The 19,914-nt window shown below is 35.3% G+C and overlaps 1 protein-coding gene across 1 annotated transcript in view; it reads right to left on the reverse strand.

Moving 5' to 3' along the window:
- CD69 (CD69 molecule) overlaps window positions 1–6,243 on the reverse strand; it is an 8,207-nt gene extending 1,964 nt beyond the window's left edge. Inside the window, exons 1-4 of the mRNA XM_006774811.2 lie at window positions 6,118–6,243; window positions 2,249–2,371; window positions 755–954; window positions 315–418 (exon numbers count right to left, since the gene is read on the reverse strand). Of these exons, the coding sequence (XP_006774874.1) occupies window positions 315–418; window positions 755–954; window positions 2,249–2,371; window positions 6,118–6,175 (485 nt within the window). The 5' untranslated portion in view covers window positions 6,176–6,243. The remainder of the gene's footprint in view (window positions 1–314; window positions 419–754; window positions 955–2,248; window positions 2,372–6,117) is intronic.
- Window positions 6,244–19,914: the final 13,671 nt, after the last annotated feature.

Below are 19,914 nucleotides of genomic sequence, written 5' to 3' on the forward strand. Positions count from 1 at the left end.
AAGAGGGAATCAAAAACTAGTGTATCAGTAAAATATTAATATGAGATTGGAAATGTTAGATTTTATCATCACAATTATTTCTGGAATATTTCTGAGTCTTCTATTCACACTAATTTTATTTTTCTGAGATCAAATTACTAGAAGCATTTGTTGTATGAATTCCAAGCAGAGGAAAAGAGTAAAATGATCATATGAAAGCTTTTCTTTAAAGAATTCCAAAGAGTATAAGCATACAAAAGAGAACAGTGGAAACAGGGAAATGGTTTCCCTGAGTTACCAGCCTGGGAAAGATAAAGAAACGTCTTGAAACTTACCCGTTGTTAAATTCTTTGCCATTTGACCATTTCCATGTCTGACCAGCATCATTTCTCAGCCCAATCCAGTGTTCAGCTCTACCCACATATCTTTTTAAAAAGATCTTGAAGAAATGAAAAGGGGGTGCTTGTTAAACAGCCATTATGGGTAAGTAGATGTAATACATTCTCAAAATCAGTTTCTCAAAAGCTGCATCTGAGGTAAAGTAGCTGATCATTCCTTAGCTCTGTATAGAATTGACTCATTCGGATTTCTAGCCTTTGAGGCTAGGCATCCAAACCAGATTTACAAGACTAAATAGAACCCTCGTCTGACCTCAGACTAAATGTTCCTACATGGACACTGGTACAATGTCTTCTTCACTTATAAGGAAACAGAAGGACATCACCGATTAGCTCTATAAAATATTTTAATAAATTGTGTTTGAATATTATCTTACCATGTCCTTTTCAGAATCAATGACAGCAAGAGTAGCACCGTGTTTGAAGCAAGAGTTTTGGGCCAAGGTCCAATTCCTTGTTATATTGGAAATAAAGTAGCATTTCCTCTGGTATCCAATCCAATCGTCCGAGCATGAAGAAACATGGTTGTTTGATGATTCCGAAAACATATATCGCGCTGGACAATTGTACTGGCCCACTGTGGACAGGAAAATTGTTTTAGTCACAAAATAAGTTAAATACCCACGGCATGCAAACCTAGTTCTTGGGGTAGGTGATAAAGTGAAGGCTGAAAGGCAAAAAGGCAAATTCGGAGAAGCATGCGAAGGCAGGTCCTCACCTTATCAGATCTCACATTGTGCCTAATCGTCATGGACAGGGTATACTAGTAAGAGCAAAGAAGGTGGCTCTTTGGCCATTATGTCCGAAAGTGGTAACAAAAAAAAAAAAAAAAGAAAAGAAAAGGAAAATCTTAAAAACAGTCTTGGACTAGAAAGGGTAAAGTGCTTTATAAATTTCAAGAAGGGTTTTGAATCTGAATGCAGAGGTGGAGGGATTTAAACTTTCAGGAGACAAACACTCTATTGGAAGATGAAGGAGAGAATGATTTGCAGGGAAGTAATTCAGAACACAAGAAGATCTATGACTGGAAAAGTTTCATAAAATTATAAATATGATATTTGTAAAAGACACAAATGTATCTTGGTATAGCGGTATACTTTGACTATCTTATGACAATTGACTCTGGGAGTTTCTAGGTACAGTCATAAGTATTCATAGCTACAGTTTGGCAGTCTTTGAGTTGAAAGACAAAAGACTGACCAAATCTTGATTAACCTATGGCTTAGATATTATTTTTTTCTGTCAATATGAATGTGAAGCCCACATTTTTCCTAACTAACTGTTGATTTATGTAGAATCTAAATCAGCTCCTTTCGTTCCATATTTAAACCCATAGTAATGTAATTTTCTTCCACAATAATGCATAAATCATAGACACTTTTCATACTTATAGGAAGGCCCCAGAGTTGTGGAGACAAAGGAAGGACATAAAACTGGAACTCATAGACACAGACAACAGCATGGTGGTTATCACAGGGAAGGGGGCTGGAAGGCAGTAAACTGTATAGGAGGCTAAATACATGGTGACGGAAGATGATCTGACTGTGGGCGGTGGGCACACAATGCAATGTACAGATAATGTATCATGAAAATGTACACTTGAAACCTATATGATCTTATTAATCAATGTAACCCCAATACATTTAATAAAAAGAAAATCTCTAGAAAACTCTAAATGGTATTATATTAATAGCCCAAGGAACGTGGGATTGTATTAGTATTTTTTAGGAAATCCACCATGTATGATATATGGATGCTGCTAAATTGCTCAGAATTGCTGATTAATGGGACCAAGGAATCCCACTGATTTCAGCTGAGATTACAACAGATACAGCAAAGAGACTCGATGGATTCATGAGGTGCAGACCCACCTGATAAAGCGATGAGAGCTATGATCAAGACGGTGATGATGACCACGTTCAGGACAGCACATGGGATAGGAACTTGAAGGGACCCTTCATGATGTGTGGCAAAGTGAAGGCTGGCAGCATTATCTGAAGAGAGAAGGTTGTTGTGAGTTCAGGCAGACTACAGGAGTAAGATGGGGACATTTGATATTTTTGTGGAGTATTTAATTTAAAAAGGAATGTATCTCCCTATCGTCTACAAAATTTATGCCAATTTCCCCCAAATTTTGAATGAATTTGGATAATTTTTGGAGGGATTAGAAATGAAACAATATAGGCATAATGATGAGAACATAAAATATCTTCCCAATATATGTACTTAGTAGCTATGAAAATTCTGTGTCATCATAGTTTTATTGCTTTACTCACAATAAGAACATTTATTAAACACCTGATTACCCTAGATGACATATTAAAAAAATCATAATCATAATCCCTTAACCTCTCTGTATTTACTATTTACTGTTTAAGAGTAATGATGTAAATGAGGATAAATGGGGAATAGTATAATAAAAAATATTGAATTGATATATTAATAACTATAACTGGCATGACAGAAAATAAAAACAATTGATAATAATTTTTGGTAAAGTTGGTACAGATGTGAAACAATTGAAATTTTTATAAGTTTCATTTTACTGTTGGAAGAGTAAAATGAAAAAAAAAAAACTTTAGAAAACTGTTTCTTACACAATTAAGCATACACCTACCATGTGATGCAGCAATTCTACTCCTATGTATTTTCTCAAAAGGAATGAAAATATGTCTTAAATATGCTTTGTATAAAAATGTTCATAGCAGTTTTATTCTTAAGAGCTAAATTCTAGGACATAACCTAAATACACATCAACAGGAAAACTGAAAACAAATTATGCTCTTATCCATAAAAGGACATATTTTAAAAAGAACAACTGATACATGCAACAAAATGGAAAAATTTAAAAAAGTTGAGTGAAAAAATCCACCTATAGTTACATACTGCATATTTTATTTAATGTAACATTTAAGAATTGCTGAACTAAGCTATGGTCACAGAATTCAGAAAAGTGAAAGCTGTTATGTGTGTAGGAAAGGCAATCTGAGTAGAAAGGAATACAGGGGAACTTTCTAGAGTGATGACATTTTCAAATGTTGGAGTAATTATACCTCATTAAACTGCACACTTACGATCTATGCATCCATTGTATGTAAACTATACCACAATTAAAATATGAGAATGAGCAGTAAAATATTTGAATTTTCAAGATAATTTAAAATAATAGAAGAAATCTAACAGTATTAAAGACCAAACATTGGGAAGAAGTTATTTTTTCCCATTTATCCTTTGTTTAATGCTAAAACAAAGTAAAATTTTGATTTCACCAATAAAAATATTTCTGTGGAAGGATTTAGAATATAAGTATGATATCAATGATGATTCTTAGTTACACAGACACACACACCAAAGAAAATCTAGAAGGATATCTGTTTCAAAATGTAAATAAATTAATTGAGAAAGGAGACAATGGGATCCTGTGGCTCAGAGTTTGAATTTGATTTTTGCTAGGAAGTGCTGTCATTTTTAAAAACTTTGGCCTCACAAGAAATACATAGTTCCCTGTTATGTTCTGAGAAACTGGAATATAAAATTGCTATGTGAATGATATCAAAATTTACCATAAAAACAGTCTCAAAATGAGAAACTATCATGTTTTTGAATTTAGATGACTTGTATAATTAAGAGCACATCTCTTGCAATGCACATATTTTTCCTTAAAACATTTCTCTAAAGTTAAAGTGGGCTAAGAGATGTTGCTTTCTTTACGAGGAATTTACCACGTACTGACTGTCAGCATCAGCTTCTGCTTCTGGGGTGGTTTTTCCCAGCGTAGATCTGCATTCAGATTTTTTTCAAGAGATGCCTTTACGTCGTTCCTATCTAGTTCTATTTCTCTCAGCTTCTCAAAGCCCATCTTCTTTTTTTTCCCACCAGAATCCAGCTGTTACCAAAAGGAGCCCAGGGTAGGTAGATAGCGAGTTCAGAGCTCTCTGTCTAGTTTCACTTCTCATCATGCTTCTTAGCCTCAATGCAGCAGCACAGCTCTTGTTCCTGAGCCAGTATTAACTCAGCCAGAGAGCTCAGGGACTCCAATGTCTACTTCAGTCTATTGGCTTAGCCAGTGGGTAAACTGTGCAGATGATTTTCAGATTGTACTTCGCATCCATTAGTGAGGGCTGTGGTTGCTCAGTTTGGTTCATCACCTAGGTGACAAAACACTGCCCCCAAGAGTGTACTTCCGCTCTGATTACAGTCCTGCCCATTAATGGAGAAATTGAAAATAAATCCACCATTACCTATTGAGTCACCTAAGCGTTCTGCCCAGTGTTTTTTCATACTAATATAGTATGTATAAGGCAGCATCAACTAAACATTCAACAGAGAATGGGGATGATCTCAGGAAAAGTTAAGAATTCCTGAATTAGGACCTTTTTACAACTATGCCTTCTATTTATTGAGTAGTTTAATTATTACAATTATTTTTCTTTTTGGTAGTTCAACTAGTCCATAAAGTTATGGTTATGTTGTTACCAGAAATTTTGAATAGTTTGCACTGGCTATCCATAGTTGATTTTGTGTTCCAAAGTGAAAGATGGGTTTATGGGAGGTAATCAAAGCTTTTCTAATGCGAAACAGTTTAGTGGACACACACACTCTAAAAACAATCTTTCCTCTGGATTTTTTCAGCTCTGCTATCCACAACGCATTCCTTAATTACTGCTGACAAATAAACTGTGTTTCTTACATATTAGGTTTGGGGTACCTCAATAATTCACAAAGGAAGAGGTATAAATGAAAAAAAGAGAAAGCCACATGGAAATAAGTTATAGAAAAACAATGGGAAAATTCTGGTATAATAAATAGAATAGGCCTCTGGAAAGAATAGACAAATAGAAGAGAGGAAATAGTAGACAGCTACGATAATCATATTTTGATGAGAAAAGAAAGAAAAATGTGTGATTCATTTGGAATTTGGAGCCAGTGACTGGATGCGTGAAACTGAAGGATGAAATGTAGAAAAAGAATCCCATAAAGATTACAGAAGCAGAAGATGGCATTTTCAAGAATTATTTCATGAATAAATTACTGTTAGACACTGTAAGTGTAAAGATGCCTCTATGGCTATTCTCTCAAAGATTGGAAACCTTTATTTTCAGCAACTAGAAGATGCTGCACTAGAACGCAAGACGAGGTACACAGAAAGCACACAGAGACACAAAGTGCAGGCAGTCAAGAGCATAATTGCTTATGTGCCACACAGAATTTTTATAAAGAAAGTCAGTGCTTCCTGGGATATGTGAAGATGGATATGGAAACATAATAGAGAATGCACTGGGCTAGAGCAGGGAGTTTTATAATTTCATCTAAAAAATGAGATAATATAAATTGAAACAAAGAAACACATCTTTGAAAACCTTCTCAAATTCACCTTTGTGTTTCCTCTCATCGCAGGAATCCTGTCTTTTCATAGATAAAGAAATATTTACTTCTTCCCATTTTTCTCTTTTATCTGGACTGAAATAGAATGTAATCACGTTCTTCAAATGACAAAAGCTCATTTTCTTCCCTAAGTCCTGCTAAGGGGAGGAGAGGAGGGGACACACAAAAGTAGCTTTACAGTTGTGTTTTGGGTTTTTTTTTTTTGAAAAATAATACAGTAATTAATCAAATAGTAATATCAGAATAAGCTCTGTGTTTCATGTACTTACAACTGTAAACCTGCCTTTGGCCCTCCCGGTATATATCATCTGTATAGATAGTTATAACCAGTATATGAAAACAAGATCTGACTTACTTTGTCGTCCTCTCTCCAAGGAGCTGTTCTCTGTTAGGGAACAATCTTCAGAGTTCATCCTTATTCCAGTCAACACCCTCTGGTTAATCTCAGGTCAAGCCAACCTACAGCGAATGCCTTTGCTGGAGCTCTAGCTCAGTCTCCGAGAGAGCTCATCATTTATAGTCCCATATCTGTCTCCGCCCCCTTCCTCTTGACTTCTAATCACTCCACCACTCCAGTTCCCTTTAATTTATGCCCCAGTGGCCCAGACCATTTACACTGTGTTGTTGTGGTGAACTATGGGTTTTCCCTACTGTCTGAAATGAGCTTTCTCACAACTGTAGGTGTAGCATGAAAGACACGTGGGGTTTCCCAGAACCTGTGAAATCCTTCCTTAAATTTATAGAAAACAAAAGTAGTTTGGGAAACGGTGTATCTGAATAAAAAACTCAAAGTTCGAGATTCCTATTTTTGAGATGGAAATAATAAATAAGAGTAATATTTCTCTGGAATTCCATTCATTCATTCATTTAACTAATATTTATTGGACATCCACGAGGAACCTGACACTGTTTAGAGCTAGAGGATTTATTGTTTAAGAATTTAAAGATCTCCATCCTCCTGCATCTCTCTTCAGTGTGGGAGAGTTTCTTAGGAAGCTACAAGTTGGCTTTCAGAATTCTGTCATTCACTTCTTTCCTGGGGACTAGCTTTTTTTTTTTTTTTTTTTTTTTTTTTTAAAGGTATCATTTAGTAAGTAGTGCTTCAGTGCAGGAAATAGAAACTCTGTGGTCTGGAACTTCCTTTCTATGTTCTAAAATTGTTTATCTTGAATTATCTGTTTCATTTATCTCCTGTTAATGTTTTTTGTTTTAATCCAATTTTACTGTCATTTAAACCACTCTGGTTTTCCCTTAGTAGCATCTTATCCTCTTATTTTTCCCTATGTACTAGATTGTTTTTTCATATATCTCTGAGGTTTAAGACATTTTAAGTATGATTACTATAAAAATATATTGCCATAGTATGAGTATCATACAGATAACTTATTAAGATCAACATAAAATAAACACAAAATGTCCATGTATGGTGACTTAAGGAGGGGATCAAAATACCATTCTGGTTAACAATGGTGCCAACAATTGTATCATTAATATCACTTCTTCAGAGTAGAGACATTCTGTTTGTACAATCAGGCCTTTGAGAAAATGTTTTGCTTAGGTGGGTTGGAAACTATCATCTACTGTAGGTTAGCTAGGCTATCATATTTATTTGTTTACCTAAGACATGAAGAGGTACATATTGGTCCTAAAGTCTCTCTTTGCTTTCATTCTGTTTTTCAGTCAATTTCCTAGTATGTTTTCCAAATAGCAGCTCAAGGGTTTGTTTTGTAATTACTAGTAAATGATATAATTTTGGTGAGTTGTTCAACTCTTCTCCTCTTTCCACCCTCAATGGCTTCTTATCAGCCTTACCATAAAATTCAACCTTCTTATATTTAGGTAGGTCCATGATTGGTCCCTGGCTACCTCTCCACTATTTTTTCCTATTAGCCACTGCTTTCTCTCACAGGAACCTCTTTGCCGTTCCGCAAAAATGTCAAACATACTTCCACTATAAGGTCTTTGCCCTTTGTCTAAATGGGTCTTCCTCCACCTACTTGCATGGCCTGCTCTCCCTTTAATCCAGTTCCCTCACTGTTAAACTTTCCTCAGCCCAGAGAGGTCTTCACTTGCCTTTCATATGTAGTAAAATAAAAATGTCACACTCTAATCTTCCATAAAGCTTTATCTTTCTCTATATCATTTGTCAATATCTGATATTATATTATCCTATATCCTATATAATAAAAGCCCAGAGACTGAAATGATAGAACTACCAGAATGACCAGAGACCAGGACACCACGGCCCCTCGTCCTGGCTGGCCCCTCCCCCCCACCAGGGAGTGGTTAGGGGTGAACAGGCAGGCAGGTGAGTGGTTAGGAGCCAACAGTCCCAGATTGTTAGAGGGATGTCTGACTGCTGGTTTAGGCCCAATCCACAGGGATCCCTGCAGGACTGGGCCTAAACAGGCAGTCAGACATCCCCCAAAAGTCCTGACTTGCGAGAGGGTGCAGGCCAGGCTGAGGGCCCCCCAACCCCATGCATGAATTTCGTATGCCGGGCCTCTAGTATTGTTTATAATCTACTTTCCTTACTAGATTGTAAGCTACTTGTGGCAAAACTTTTCCTATCTTGTCCCTTCTGCCTTTAATACCTGACATAGTAACTGGAACCTAGTGTGTATGCTCAGTATATACTTGTTGAAAAAGTGAATAAATAAATCAATAAATGTGAATTTAAAGAAGAATATGTATAAAAACATATGACTTGAAAAATGTTGAGTGTTACCCTGGGAGACTTGACTGTAGGGTTAATTTTAGACTGCCATTAGATAGCAAGCGCACATTTGAATACTGTTGATGAATGTTGGAGGTGGTAAATTTGGTACTTAAGGGAATAGCTAGTGCATTTGCTAATTTCTTTGGGTAAAAACAACTTCGATCTTTTATTTATTTATTTATTTATTTATTTATTTATTTATTTATTTATTTTTAATTTATCTTTATTGTTGAAAGTATTACAGATGTCCCCTTTTTGGCCCTGATTGAGCCCCTCTAGCCTGCTCCCGCCCCCTCCCCAGGCCTTCCCTGCACTATTATCTGTCCACTGGCTATGAATATATGCATATAAGTTCTTTAGTTAATCTCTTCCTGCCCCCCCCCCAAATATGCCAGTCTATTGTGTGCTTCAATGTCTCTGGATTTATTTTGCTCGCTACTTTATTTTGTTCATTAGATTCCATGTATAAGTGAAATTATGTAATACTTGTCTTTCTCTTACTGGCTTATTTCGCTTAATGTAATACCCTCCAGATATTTTAAATGTGTATCTGACACTAGCTATACATAGCATGTTGTGGCTGTGATGATGCATGAGAAAATATTAGTCCTATAAATCTGCAACATGATTTGATCTCCTCCAAGCCTGGGGTATAGAGAAAGAAAACATCCTTACACACACAATAATCCTTACCATAAGTGTTTTCCACATGCAAAGCAGGACTTTTCAACAGCTGATTAGACTAATACAAAAATCATGGTCCAGTTACACCATTTACTAATGTACCTTTTCTCCTCTAGTAATTCTCATAGAAGTGTGAAAATATAATTTTCTTAGCTAGACACCAACTATCGTTGAAGTTTGAATATTCTAGAATAGTTAGACTGGTTACCATAATGAAAATAGTGTATGTTTTATAAATAGATAACCATTTCCCACAATTTTCCCTTTACTCCCAATAAGCCACAATATGTTGACCTTCAGTCTATTTGTTGAAAAAGCTAAATTTATTTTTACTTTACAGGGTATATTCTTGCTTTTGTTCTCTCTGCCCTCAGATTTTTTTTCATAGCAAACTCTTTCTTCTCATTAATGCTTACCCCACTTGTCCCTCCTCATCAGACCTTCCCTGACCAACTGTACAAATTAATTTCCATTAGTTACAATTTATTAGCTCACTCTCTTCTTTTAGTTTAAAGAACATTTCCAATGATAATATATTCTATAAACAAAGAGAGTGAGGTAATAAACTATGACGTCTGAGAAGTAAAAATCATCATCATCATCATCATCATTATTATTTATTCCCTAACTAGAAAGTAAAAGGAACATTAAGAGCAGAAACATTTCCGTCTTACTTAACAACAAATTTCTAACACTTGTAATAGGGCCTAGAATGTAGAAGTTCAACAGGTGTTTATTGGGTAAATTCATGAAAGAATGTATGTGAATTCCAACCAAAGCATTTGTTCACTGTGCACCTCTTGGAAACTTACACAGCTCCAGTGATTTTGGTTTTATCTATAAAATAAAAATATTAGCATCCAGTCTGGCTGGCATGGATCAGTGGTTGAGCATCAACCTATGAACCAGGAGGACATGGTTCGATTCCCCGTCGGGTCATGTTGCGGGCTCAATTACCAGTGTGGGGAGTGCAGGAGGCAGCTGATCAATGATTCTCTCTCACCATTGATGTTGCTACCTCTCTCTTCCTCTCTGAAAAAAATGTATATTTTTTAAAAATATTAGCATCCAACTTATAAGTTTTTCTGTGAAAAAACACACATTATAAATTAGAAAATTAGTTTTCTACCACAGTGTTTGGTATATAATATACATTTAATGATATATAAACGAATAACACTTTAATAGAAGTCATGAAAAGGGAAAGTTCCTCATTGGATGTAAGGTACCAAGAAATAAAACTGAGAAGTTATAGCATAATTGCTGATGTAATGCAACTTAGCTCCTGTCTGTCTAGAATACAGACAGACAGGAAGCTGTGATGTCCTACAGTCACCTCTAACAGCTTTCATGACACTTAGGTACTTGCTTATGTGCTCAAACAGTCTTTCTTCTTCACCCCCAATCAGGTGAAAAAATATTATATATGTATATATATACATATGTATGTATATATGTGTGTTTATATTTATAAACCTATACATATATTATTTATGTTATGTATGATATATATACCATTGGGCAGAGAAAAATGATAACTAGTGATCTTATTGTGTTTTTTTAAAATATATTTTTATTATTGATTTCAGAGAGGAAGGGAGAGGGAGAGAGAGATAGAAACATCAATGATGAGAAAGAATCACTGATCGACTGCCTCCTGGTAGGTCCACTGGGGATTGAGCACCCAACCCGGGCATGTGCCCTGACTGGGAATTGAACCTTGTCCCCCTGGTTCACAGGTGGACGCTCAACCACTGACCCACGCTGGCCAGGCTACCTAGTGATCTTATTGTAAGAAAACAAATATCCTTACACATTATCACATTGAGTACAATCTGTTACCTTTGTTCTTAAATCATTTCTGTGTCTTCAGGAGCAGCCACTGTATTTTGTTGAAATCAGCACGTGCGCAGGTGGGAGTAGGCAGTCATTGCAAAGGTAAAATCCAGCCAAGGTACTAAGCACATGTTATCAGTAGCCCTTCAAGGTATGCATTGGCCCTCATGCTATTTACATCCTCTACAATAGTCTAAACTTTATTGTAAAAGAATAAGTTGTTTATTACTTCTCCCTTCCCTCCTCCAGTAATTTTTTAAGCATAAGAACTCTTCCTTAGATTTGAGAAAGCAATCAACTTCAATTCCTGTAAAGAAGTGAACACTGAATAGGGGTTGCCCAGCACAGCTCTTGTTGACACCTGCTCCTCTGATGTAATTAGTAAGAGCATGTCATTTCTCATTTCGCCTGCAACAGTGTCTTCCTGTGTACAATCATTTATGTACTCAGATCATCCACCGTTATTTGTTAAATGAAAGGAAGGTATCCGTACATGTGAAAGTATAGCAAGTAGGACAAAAGAAGGTACAGAGGGTCAGGATGCAGTGTGGGAGAAATTTAGGGGTCAGAAGGTTTTTCAGTTGTTCCTTATTCATCTAAATACGGAAGCAAACTTCCTGTGTGGTCAGCTCTGAAGGATTCAATTCTCCAAAGCAAAGAAACACATAATGAAAACTGACGAAATAAAACTACTGCAAATAAACTCTGTTCAATCTCCTTATAAAACACACATGACAAGAATATGTCACTTTCAGAGATACTTTATGTCTTATTTCATAAGTAATATATCAAAAATTTAAGGATATCCACCAGGCAGAGATTATCATGGACATTTTATAGTTCTGTTGAGGAAACTGAGGCTTAGAAAAATTAGTGCCTGGGCAAAGTTGGAAGAAGCCACTCAGGACACCAGAACTCAATGTAGCTCTCCTTATGACCTTATATGAAGAATCCGGGGGAAGGCCCCAGGAAGGAAATGAAGTAATGTGAGCTAAATGCAAAGCGATGCAGAGAAGACAGGATATACAGTCCTTATCAGGCAGCAGCTCAGCAGAGGCTTTTGGTGGCACCTGTTCACAGGGACCGCAAACTTCCGACCAAAGACAGTTTCCGAAGACAACCTGTTCATCTTTTTTTTTCTTTTTTCAATTTTCTTTCTGTTTCAATGAGTGATCTAAGTCTTTGAGTGGCTTTTAATCTTCTTGGGAACAAAAACTTCAATTTATATTGTTTTATCTTCTATTAAATTAATACAAATTATGCAAATTGGTAAAAATTAGTTTTAAATCACAGATGTGTTCATGCTTTCAATTGGTTACCATGAAAGGCCAATCAAGGTAACCATGAGTAAGTGGGGGAATTTCCAACCCTCTCTCCTCTTTGAATTGAATTCTTTGAACTTTCTAATTTTCCTCTTTGGTGGATTTTCCTTAAAAAACAACAGAAATAAGTTGGTTTGGAAAGTATGAGCTAGTACATTTCTCCTGTCTGACTTGAAATAGCGTCCACATCTAAAAGATCTGACAATTTTTGAAAGTAAAAGGTATAAAAGAACTATATCAAATATGAGGTACAATGTTTAACCATACCATAGGACTTTACATCAATTAATTCTAGGCTTCTTACGTGTATTAAATATTTGGGAGGATTATTTCCAAACACAATGGTGTGGAAATGGCAAATGTAACATACAGAAATTTTAGGTAGGCCAAGGCCCATGCCAGTAAGTGAATTAAAATGTATACATTTGTATTTGAATCTTGACAGATGTACAATGAACTTTTTTGAAAGAACTGTTTATCCCACCTCCTATAGGTTTATTAGTACCTACTTACATAGAAAGCCTCCAAGTAAAATATATTCAAGGATTGTTATTCTTCTTCTTTCCAACCAACTTCAAGTTTAAATGTATTAAAATATTTCTGATGGATCAGATTGGCCTTTTCTGAGGCAAGATGCTAGGAGCCCATAAAAAGGAATTCTTCAGAAAGCAGGAGAGGTCAAGCAGTCATTAAAATTCATATTAGTGTATTAAGAATAATTTTAAGCTAGCATACTTGACAATTTAAGTAAAATGAACACATTTTTAACTAAAATGAACAATTCCCAGAAAAACATCTCTTCCAAAAATAAATTTTAAAAATATCGACTAGTTCTGTAACCGTTAAAGAAATTGAATCCATAATTAAATACATCCTCTTGGAGAAAAAAGAAAACATGGAAAATAAAACCATACCCAGATCATTTTATGTTCTAATGTACCAAACATTTAAGGAACAAGTAAAAGATTACAAATTCTTCCAGAGAATATAAAGAAATCAGGTAAGAAAAACACTGCAACCAAAATCTGACCAGCCAATCTTACTCATGAACATAGATGGACAATTTCTAAAAGTAAGTTTAGAAAACTGAACTCAGCAATATGTAAAAAATAATATACCACACAATATTGAGTTTACTCTAGGAATATAATATTGTTTTTCTTTAATCAAAATGCAATCAATCTAATTGAGAAATGGGCAGGGGACCTGAGCAGACACTTCTCCCAAAAAGACATACCAGTTGGCCAACAGATAGATGAAAATATACTCAACTTCACTAGCTATCAAAGAAATATAAATCAAAACTACAATGAAATACCACAAGACAAGTAACAATAGAATTATACACTTGAAACCTAAATAATTTTATTAACCAATCCTATATAATAGAGGTAATATGCACATTAACCCTCAGGCCCTCACAAGATGGTTGCCTACGACCAGGCCAGCAGCGGGGTTAGTGAGGGATGACTAAAAGACTGAACAGCAGGCTGTGTGGGGCAACCAGGCCTGCAGAGGGACTGTGAGAGGTGACCAGGCTGGTGGGGGGAAGCAGATAGGGGTGACCAGGCTGGCAGGGGGGCAGTGAGGGATGACTAGGCTGGCGGGCAGGGGGCAGTTAGGGGCAACCAGGCTAGCAGAAGGGAGCAGTTGGGGGTGACCAGGCCAGTAGTGGAGGCAGTAAGAGGCAACCAGACTGGCAGCAGGGGGCAGTGAGGGGTGACTAGGCTGGCAGGGGGGAAGTTGGGGGTGACCAGGCTGGCAGGGGAGGCAGTTAGGGGTGACCAGGCAGGCAGACAGGTGAGCGATTAGGAGCCAGCAGTTCAGGATTGTGAGAAGGATGTCAGACTGCTGGTTTAGGCCCGAGCCCTGGGATCGGGGGGTAAACCGGCAGTCTGACATCCCCCAAGGAGTCCTGGATTGGATTGGAGAAGGTTCAGGCTGGGCTGAGGGGATTCTCCCACCCCATGCATGAATTTCGTGCACTGGGCCTCTAGTAAATATAATAAAAAAGCAATCAATACAATTTGTCACATTAACAGATTAAAGGGAAAAATTAAGTCAAATTATGTAAAACACTGTATTTGATAAATTTAAGCATACATTCATAATGAAAGCCTATCACATACTAAGAATCATATGGACAATGTTAATTTATAGATTATAGAAGAAAGGTATCCATAACATATATCATACTTAAGGACCAAATTGAGAATGTTTTTCTGTGAAATCAGAAATGAGATGGAATGTAGTATGCAATAAGGGTCAAAAAGAAATATAGTAAATGTGAAAAATAAACAGATAATGATAGAAGAGTCACACATTTTTAATTTAGTTTTTTTAAATATTTTGAGGTAATTATACATTTCAATTACAAAGATAAAGGATCCCTTTAAATGTTAACCATTTTGTACCAATGGCAATGTTTTATAAAACTATGGGGCAATATTACAACTAGAATATTGACATTGATACTGTTAAGGTACAGAACAAACCCATTGCCACATGAATCTGTTGTCCTCTTAAAGGCAAATCCCTTTCCCTCCTGCATCTCCCTCAGCCCTGCCTGCCCTGGCCCCTGTCCTTAAGCCCTGGCAACCATTAATCTGTTCTTCATTCAGTTCAATATCATCTTAAGGTTTTCATAACACTCTGTTTGACCCATAGATGATTTAGAAATGTGTTGGTAGAGCTTCAAGTATTTGGAGATTTTCATATGAAATATATATTCTCCATTAATATATACATGTCTTTTAAACTCATTGGTTGTTGGTGTTGAGTTTTTCTATATTAGTGCTTACTTTATGTCTAGTTATTCTACCACTTGTTGAGAGAGGATGTTAACATCATTTACTGTAGTTGTGGCTAGGCTTTCATCTCCCTTCATTTCTATAAGTTTTGTTTCACATATTTTACAGCTCTGTTTTTGTATTTAAGATGGCTATGTCTTATTTTTATCATACAATTTCCTTCTGTCTTTAGTAATATTTTTGTTTTGTTTTTTACGTATGAGTCTATTTCATTTAGTATTAATATAGCCACTCCTGTTCTCATTTCATTAAGGTTTTCATGATACATCTCTGTCTACATTTTTATTTTAAACCTGTGTATAACCTTATAACTAAAATTATTTTTTTCATAGAATATTTTGATCATGCTTGTCTTGTACACTAATATGCCACTAATTAATCAAGAAATCAACCCACTGAACAAGGCTCCAAGCACTGCAGAGGATGTACTGTAGAGTCACAGAGAAACTTTTACCTGGTGTAGTCCTTGAAATTACCCTATCCTTTGAAATAACCTTCCCCCCCCCAGTCTTCCTGCTTCTAACTCTTCTTGCCTGGAGATAATTCACAATCTAGTTATTAGAGTATTTCCTCTCAGGTTCTTCACACATGCGCCAGAACCTGTTAGTAACTTCCATGTTTTAGCTTGCATGCAACAGTTCTCTGAAAAAGTCTTTTCCAGATAATCTACCCAACTCCTCTGTAGAAAGGGCTGTCAAGGATAGAATAATTAAGTTTAAGTTATTTTAATTGTCCCTCAATATTATTAGCCTTAAAATGAAAATAATATGTGTACTTGTCATATAAGATAGGTGTAAAAGTTTAGTGAGTTCATACATGTAAAACACTTAAAATAGTGCATGACTAAAAGTTGGTAATAAACAAATGTTAGCTATCATACCTGACTGGTGTTTCATAACCCAATTGCTGGCAAAATTGAAATCCCCATTATTGTCAAGATCAATTAGGACTTATCACCTGAGTTCAAGAGTGGCACTTGAAACACCATGGCCACATGGAAGAGATTGAATGCCTGAATATGCTTTAATTTCTCTTAGGAAGAATTAAAACAGAGATTGCCTACTAGACAGGAAATCATAACAACTTGCAACCATTATTAAAAAAGATTCTCTATAAAGAAATCTTTGTTACTGATCTTTACTTCAAGTTCTGGAACTTTATGTTCCTAGCTTACATTTATCTTAGTCTTCTAACAGGAAATTTTAAAACCACATGAGTAACTTGAAGACATTTTTAAAGTGCTCTTGTCCAAACACAGATTTTCTATAATATAGAATTTAAAGGAGTGGGTGGAGAGTAGCAAGATCAGATAAAAAGAAAACAAAATAGATCTAGTTCACATCAGTAGTAAAAGCTTAAAATGCAATGACTATAACATACCCTGTAACACAAGTGCTAGAGCACTAGGTTAGAAATCACAAATGGATGCAGTTTAAAGATTGACTGCAATCATAAACTTAGAGAAGTTGGTGTATATCACTGAGTTGCACTCATTTGTTTATACTTAATGCTTTGTGCTAAACACTGAAATAGGTACTGGGCATACAGAACTGGACAAAACGACCACGATGTCTGTGCTTTTAAAGAGTGTGCAGTCTAACAAATATGCCCGACAACTACTAATTTAATCTCCTCACTTTTTCTCTTGGTCATTCTAGCTAAAATTTTAATATTTTGTTGATTTAAAAAAAAACCTCTTCTGGTATCACTGATTTTCTTCATTTTTTAAAAAAAATATTTTATTGATTTATTTGGGAGAGAGCAGGAGAAAGAGAGGGAGGGAGGAGTAGAGGGAGAGAGAGAGAGAGAGAAAGAGAGAGAGAGAGAGATTTGTTGTTCTACTCATTCATGCCTTCTTTGTTTGCTCCTTGTATGTGCCCTGACCAGAGAAGGAACCTGAAACCTTGGAGTGTGGGGATGACTCTCCAACCAGCTGAGCTACCTGGCCAGAATCTATCACTGATTTTACGTACTGTTTTCTATCCTTTATTTTCCCTCACATTTCATTTCCTTCCATCTTCTTCTTTAGGTGTAATTTGCTCTTCTATTTCTAGTTTCTTAAAATAGAAGGTTGAGTCATTGATTTAGATATCTATCATTTTTAAAATAGGTATTTATGGCAATAGTTCTACTGCTTTTACTGCATCTCATAAACTTGTTTGGTATATTGGGTGTTTATTTTCATACATCTCAAAGTATTTTCTAACTTCTCATGTGATTTCTTCTTTTTTTTTACTCAGTGCTATTTAGATGTATATTGCTTAATTTCTACATTTTTATAAATTTCCCAAATTTTCTTCTGTTCATATTTCTAATTTTATCCCCTTATGGTCAGAGAGCATACTTTATGTAATACTAGTCATTTTAAATTGATTAAGATTTGTTTTAACTTGTTTTGACTTAACATATGGTCAATATGGAGAGTGTTCCATGTTCACTTGGAAAAAAATTCTGTTTTTCTGTATTCTATAGATGTCTTTTAAGTCTAGTTAGTTTATTATTGTTTTCAAAGTCTTTTGTTTCCTTCTTGTACTTTTGATTAGTTTTATTCTTTATTGAAAGTGGGGTACTGAAATCTCCAACTATTATTGGTTAATTGATATTTTTCTCCCTTCAATTCTGCAATATTTTACTTAATGCTTTTTAGGCTATATTTTTAGATGCATTTATGTTTAAAATTGCTGTGTCTTTTTGATGGATTGATCTTACATCATTATAAAATGTTCTTTTATGGTTCTAATAATTTTTTAAAATTTATTTTACCTGATATTAGTGTACCATCCCAGTTCTCTTTTGGTTATGATTTGTGTTGCATACTTTTTTCCATTTTTAATTTTTTTAATCTAAAATATGTCTCTTATATACACAATTACTTGCATACAACTGAGAATATCTTTTATATACATAGTTGGAGTATCTTTTATGCGTTATTCCAATTTCTGCCTTTTGATTAGTGTTTAATCCATTTGCTTTTAATGGAATAAAGTGGTATTAGAGTTTAGGTCTTTCGTTTTATTATTTGTTTTCTATATGTTTTGCCACTACCCTATTGTTTTATTATTGCCTTCCTTTGTGTTAGATACTTTCTAGTGTACAATTTAATTATCTTGTTTCACTTTACAATATATTTTTAGTTATTTTCTCAGTGGTTGCCCTTGGGAATATAATTAGCATCCTAATTTATAACACTCCATTTCAGATTAATATAAATTTAACTTTCAGCCCTGGCCTGTGAGCTCAGTGGTTAGAACATCAGCCTGTGCATCAAACCGTTGCAGGTTCAATTCCTGGTTAAGGGCACTTCCTGGGTTGCAGGTTTAATCCCTAGTTCCCAGGTTGGGGCCAATGCGGGGGACAACCAATCAAAGTGTCTCTCTCACATGGATGTTTCTCTCTCTGTTTCTGTCTCTCTCCTTTTCCCTCTCTCTCCCTCCCCTCCACTCTCTCTAAAGAATCAATGGGAAAAATATTCTCCAGTGAGGATTAACAAAAAAACAGCAACTAAATTTTGATAGTATCCATAGACTTTGCTCTTATATAGTTCTATTCCTTCTCCCCTCTTTTGTATTATTATTATATATTTTTCATCTGTACATACTAAATATCTACACAAATTTATAAATTGTACATCTACACAAATTTGTAAGTATTGCTTTACATAATTATGCTTTAAATAAGATAGGAGAAAAATAGAATTATAAACAAAAAATAAATTTATACTGTCTTCCATATTTACCCATATAGTTAACTTTACCAATTTTGTCTATTTTTTTTTATGTGAAGTCAAGGTACTGTATAGTGTCCTTTCATTTTGGCCTGCAGAACTCTCTTTAGCATTCTTGTAGGGTAGGTCTGCTAGCAACTAATTGTCTTAGTTTTTATTTATACTTTCTAATGAGAAATCAGCTGTTAATTTCATTGAGATTACTTGTATATTAAGAGTCAGTTCTCTCTGACTGCATTAAAGATTCTCTTTAAGTCACTGTTGGTGTTTTTTATAGTTTGATTATAATGTATCTAGTAGCAGATTTCTTTGAATTTATCCTACTTAGAATTTATTAACCTTGTGGATGTATAGATTAATATTTTCATCAAATTTGGGGATTTTTAACCATTACTTTTTCAAGTATTTTTTTCTGCTCTATTTACTCTCTCTTCTCCTCTGGGACTCCTATTTTGCATAGATTGATAAGATTGTTAGAATTCCACAGTTGTCCCAGGCTTTGTTTATTCTTCTTCTTTTCTTTTTGTTTTGTTCCCAGGCTTGATAATCTCAATGAATTTATATTCAAGTTCATTGGTTCTATCTTCAGCTAACTCAAAGCAGTTATTAAGCTATTATAGTAAATTTTTATATTTAACGTTTTGCAATTTTTAGCCCCAGAATTCCTATATCTGTTCCATTTTGTGATTTCTATATCTTTGTTAACATTTTCTACTTGGTAAGATATTACTCTCATACATTATTTTATTTCTTTAAACATGGTTGTTTTTTAGTCCTTTGAAAATATTAAAATAGCAAATTGAAAATCTTTGCCTTGCTCTCTGCTTGTGCAGAGTCTTAAGGTTAGTCAGAAGGGAGAATTGAATCATCCGAGAGATGCAAATTAAAACAACAATGAGGTACCATCTCACAGCTGTCAGACTGGCTATCATCAACAAATCAACAAACGACAAGTGCTGGAGAGGATGTGGAGAAAAAGGAACACTTGTGCACTGCTGGTGGGAATGCAGACTGGTGCAGCCACTATGGAAGACAGTATGGAGTTGCCTCAAAAATC

Source organism: Myotis davidii, unplaced genomic scaffold, assembly GCF_000327345.1.
Source record: "Myotis davidii unplaced genomic scaffold, ASM32734v1 scaffold188, whole genome shotgun sequence".
NCBI classification, from domain to species: domain Eukaryota; kingdom Metazoa; phylum Chordata; class Mammalia; order Chiroptera; family Vespertilionidae; genus Myotis; species Myotis davidii.